The 4,829-nt window shown below is 42.5% G+C and overlaps 2 protein-coding genes across 2 annotated transcripts in view; one reads left to right on the top strand and one right to left on the bottom strand.

Moving 5' to 3' along the window:
- Window positions 1-1,436, top strand: part of LOC101767385 (rhodanese-like domain-containing protein 9, chloroplastic) — a 3,254-nt gene extending 1,818 nt beyond the window's left edge. The window contains exons 5-7 of the mRNA XM_004956398.4: window positions 253-357; window positions 438-573; window positions 1,093-1,436. Of these exons, the coding sequence (XP_004956455.1) occupies window positions 253-357; window positions 438-511 (179 nt within the window). The 3' untranslated portion in view covers window positions 512-573; window positions 1,093-1,436. The remainder of the gene's footprint in view (window positions 1-252; window positions 358-437; window positions 574-1,092) is intronic.
- Window positions 1,437-2,116: 680 nt separating this feature from the next.
- On the bottom strand, window positions 2,117-4,074 carry LOC101768325 (30S ribosomal protein 2, chloroplastic). Its single transcript, XM_004956400.4, has 4 exons — window positions 3,647-4,074; window positions 3,216-3,317; window positions 2,826-3,122; window positions 2,117-2,391 (listed from the first exon to the last, which is right to left on the bottom strand). Exons 1-4 carry the CDS (start codon window positions 3,941-3,943, stop codon window positions 2,353-2,355), a joined length of 735 nt encoding a protein of 244 aa, XP_004956457.1. The 5' UTR covers window positions 3,944-4,074; the 3' UTR covers window positions 2,117-2,352.
- Between the last annotated feature and the right edge of the window lie 755 nt (window positions 4,075-4,829).

Genomic DNA, 4,829 nt, shown 5'->3' with positions numbered 1-4,829 from the left:
CATTGTCAATCATGGACTAATTAGGCTTAATAGATTCGTCTCACCGTTTAGATTCGTCTTATGTAATGGGTTTTGTAAATAGTCTACGTTTAATACTCCTAATTAGTATCTAAACATTTGATGTGACGGGTGCTAAAAATAAGTCAGTGGAAGAAAACGGGGCCTAAGAAACATATCAGCTGTTCACAGGATCTGTTGATGCCTATTGTTTTCAAGTTTCTTCTTAATAAATATTGTACCATATCTTTGCAGGAACGTTTGAATCTGTCGGGAAAACTGAGCTGCAGAATGCAGGAAAAGCCGGCCTCGTAACTGTACAAGGAAAGATTTCAGTAGTTCTCGGGACTGTACTTATCAGTAAGATTACTTGACTACACTATTTCAGACAAATTTAGTGCATCAGCTCCTCACCCTATCTTATGGGAGCTCATCTGCAGGTGCCTACCTGTTTATAACATTTTTCCCGGACCAAGCTGAGAAGCTCTTTGACTTGGCTGGCATCAGTTTGTAATCACAACTGATGCCCCATTCATATTGGTGCTCCAATTGGAGGGTCAATGTTTCCATAATCAGGTAATTGTTTATTGGTTGTGTTCTCTGAAATCTACGTCAAAACTATGTTCATTCAGAGATCACTGTCCTCAAAGAAATTGATAGGCTGGAACTATTAGGTGTCGAGATGAGTCATATCATTGATTCTAAAGTTTATTTATGCATTTCAATCCAACTTTTCGGACTCTAATGACCTGATATTTTACTACTGAACTAAGTGCTCGAACTTCAATAATATTTTATTTAATTTGCAGAAGTGCAAATGCATTTGCTTTACTTTTGTAACATCTTACTAATATCATCACAGCTGCGAAAGATCCTAAGATAAATACTATTTGATGCTAATGAACTTAATAGTGCCAAGAACAGTGTCCGTCCTATAGCAAGCTAGAGGACCTGGTCAACAGTTCAAGTTTTGATTTTCACCCAAAGATTTGTGGCACTACCTTCAACAACTAAGATCTGAGTCAATGCCACGTTATTGCAGCTTAGTTAATGCTCCAATGCAAAGTAATCAGATATGTTTCCCATTTCCTGCAGGATAACTGTATGATCAAGTCGACTTAGAGGATTTCGGGCTGAAAAGATTGGCTCTGTGTACTATATAGGGAGTTTTGGGCAAATCAGAGCATATTGTTCTTCGAAACATCTTTTTTTTTCCTCCATGTACCTCCTTTTCAATTGTATGCTTTGATTCATCTGTTTGTATGTGTTGCTTCATGGAAGTAATTACGTCTCTGCTGATATGATTCAGGATTTTAATAGAAGTGTTTTATCCAACTTGTCATGCTCAGATCCACCGCAGAACATTGATTCTGAAAGATTATGTAGTACTTGATACCAATTGCAGTTGCAGATGAAGTGATTGTGAGCCTGAATGCAAATTCTTTGTTCTCTTCTGATCTTGCACTTGATGAGATGGTTGTTCCATTGCGATACAAACCAGAAACACCATGAATTCTGAGGAAGAACCTTGCGGTTCATGATTTTTCTCTTCTTACTTTCCCAATATGTTTTTTCTATCTCAACACAAATGCTAGTCCAGTTTGTTCCATTGTCCTCCATGGCTTCATTCAGTGAATAAAACCAAGTCTAGGTCATGTTATGTTGCAGATATCTCAATTCTTTGGTTTCTGATGATTCAGAAATCTTGAGGTACCAACTGACTAAAGGGAGATAAGAACTAAACATAAATAATTTTTTTACTGCAGCATGAAAGAAGAAATACAACATGCTGCATAAGAATTTTCACTTCTTATTTTTCTTCAAAATAACTTTAAGAACACAAATACAGTTTGGTTGAGCAGTCACATTTGGATGACTCGACTGCTGGAGCACAAGGCTGAGCCATGGTCCCATTGAACCAAATAGTGTTCAACAAACGAATTTTGAATATCCAAAACACAAAGAACAAAGGCAATACTATTGAACACATCTCGCTAGGAAATCTTACAGAAAGTCAGGGATTGAACCAACAAAACAATATTGATGGAATGTATAAGATGGATATAATTCAAGTTCATAAAGATGGTATATAACAAAAAATTGCGCTGCATTGTGTAACTAAATAGAAGCGATGTAAAAATAAAAGGTCCAAATGCAATCATATGAACAATGACTTTGACAAGAAAAACTCTTCACATGTACTGTTATCATACGAAAACTGTTTGATGGATTGAAATTACATTGAAGGTCTTGAACACTTTTTTATCAAAATCTAGCCTCCAAGTATCTCTCATTCTACATGTATTCACCGAGACATGCCCCCCACCTTCAATGGTCATGCAAATTTCTGCTAATCTAAGCTCTATTCACACGAATGGGTTGTCCTTCCAATTCCTGAAACCACATTTAATTGTACAGCAATAAGACATCAGCCACATGCTCGTGTAAGGTTTGATATCAAAAGCCATGCCAATTTTTAAGGCATCAGAAATCTTTTGAATAGCAAATCTAGTAGTTAATGGTCTTAACTCATGTGATGAAATACTAAGGTAAAAGAATGGACCAGGATATCAATATAGATAAATAAGGTTCTTTCAGCAAGACATGATCGAACAATATGGCACTACTTAACATCATGTAACTCTAGTCTCTAACTCATCTGTACACATAAACACTAAGAAAGTTAATTCCATCTATCTTTCACCGAGAAGATAACATCCGGATTGCAACACAGCATTTTGCTTTTGTTTGGCAAATAGGGAATATTTTATGTGTTAGGACTAGCAAACAAAAAGCAGAAATGTATAAAATATGCAAGAGAAGCTTACCGCGTTATTGAAAGTAGCAACAGCAGCTTCAACTTCTTCCTCGGAAGAGAAGGTGACGAAGCCGTATCCCTTGGATTTTGAAGTCCCAGGAATGTGGGAAACCGTGGCACTGAGTATCTGCCCCTTTTCAGCGAAGAAATTTTTAAGAACTTCCGTTGTCACAGTCTTCGCAAGATTACCAACATAAACCTTGTACTGACTATCCACAAATACAGGCTCCGGTTCTGGTGCTGATCGATCAATGTTCGGTAAGAAGCTCTCTGTGACGTTCACTTTAATTTTTCTACCACCAACCTCCTGGTACAAGAAGAAGAAATGAGTCATACCAAAGTTCATAAATATACCCTGGGGCAGAGTTTCAGATGAAGGACGGTAACATTTGATGCTTACAGTCTCATTGAGAGCCTCAATTGCAGCATTGGCCTCCTCCACGGTGCTCATCGTGACAAATCCAAACCGCCGGCTCCGATTGGTGTACTTGTCATACATAACCTGCACGAAACAATTGGGCATTGCAATTAATTCGGCGATTCAAATTATCGGACCATATAACCCTGTCTATTATTTGATGAAACAATTCGACAGCACCAGTACAAGCCACCAAAACACACACAGATTACTTTTCCGAGAACCAGAGCGATATTGGAGCAAGAAGTAAATTAGAATGAATTTCTTCAGGGGAAAAATAGGGTGTGAAAGACAAGAAAAATAGTTCTACCAAAAATTGGGTGTGAAAGACAAGAAACAAGAAAGACCAGGAGATGAGACAGGTCCAATCTTGGAATGGGATAAGGCACTGCAGAAGGAACTTGTTGCGTTACCTCGGCCCGCTCGACGGTGCCGTGCGCGGCGAACATGTCGCGGAGCTCGTCGTTGGTGACGGTCCGGGGGATGTTCCCGACGTAGAGCTTCCGCGCCGCCACCTCCGCCGGCGCCTCGAGCACCGCCGAGGAGGCGGCCACCCGCAGCGCCAACCCCCGGCGCCAGGCCTGCGGCGCCGCGGCGGCACGGAAGGAGAGGCGGGCGGGGGCGGAGACGGAGACGGAGGCCGAGGCAGGGCTCCGGCATCGGAGATGGAGGGCCGGAGGGGTAATCAGAGAGGAAATGGCGGTCGCCATTGTCGGGGAGGAAGAAGAGAGGAGAGGAGCGAGCGATTGGGAAGGGAGGAGGCGAGGCAGAAAAGCCTTATCCGTTGTCGCGAGAGGGTTTGGTGTTTAGAGCAACCCCAACCCACCTCTCATCCCACCCCCTACTCTTCTTGTAGGAGAGAGAAACGCAAAAAACCGTCTCCAACAGAACTCTCATTTGATTCCTAAGTTTAGGACTCTCATCCGTGCGGCCAGACCTCCCACGTTCCCGCATCTAGGAGCCTCGGTCCGGACTCTCATCCGAACGAGAGGAGCAACCGGTGGCCTTCAATACAAGGTTGTACATCGAGACGTATCAGATATGGAGGTTACTGCGTAGTCTACGTAGCAGGATAGGGACTAGCTAAGACGAGGCAGGGACCTCTCCAAAACAATTCAATCCAACCAACACACAGGATGTAGGGTATTACGCAATCTAGCAGCATGAACCTGTTTAAATCGTGTATTCGAGTTTACCTTCGAGTTCCTGATCTCGGTGAGCCTCACGCACTAAACACTACCTCGGGCACCCTTCCTCGGTACGTTGCCGGGTCTAAACACCGACAGCTGACGCGCCAAGTAGGGGCTATCACTGAGAATCCATTGGCGAACTCGATGGCCCAAGTCATCAAGCTAACCGTCACGTTCGAAGCGGGCGTGACGTTCATCTTCGGCTCCTAGATTTGCGTCACATATGGTGTTAGAAATTTTCAGTACCACATTGCGCCGATCCCGGAGAAGAAGCAACACGTCATGAAGTTTCAGCGTCAATCTTTAGAGGATCTCGTCAAAAAATTCGACGAATTTTCAATTTCTGACTAAGTCAGAGGCTGAGGGGACGAGTTCAAGTACAACTCGACTTCTCCCGCTAGTTGGA

Source organism: Setaria italica, chromosome II, assembly GCF_000263155.2.
Source record: "Setaria italica strain Yugu1 chromosome II, Setaria_italica_v2.0, whole genome shotgun sequence".
NCBI classification, from domain to species: Eukaryota; Viridiplantae; Streptophyta; class Magnoliopsida; order Poales; family Poaceae; genus Setaria; species Setaria italica.
This window is presented reverse-complemented; position numbering and strand designations above follow the sequence as displayed.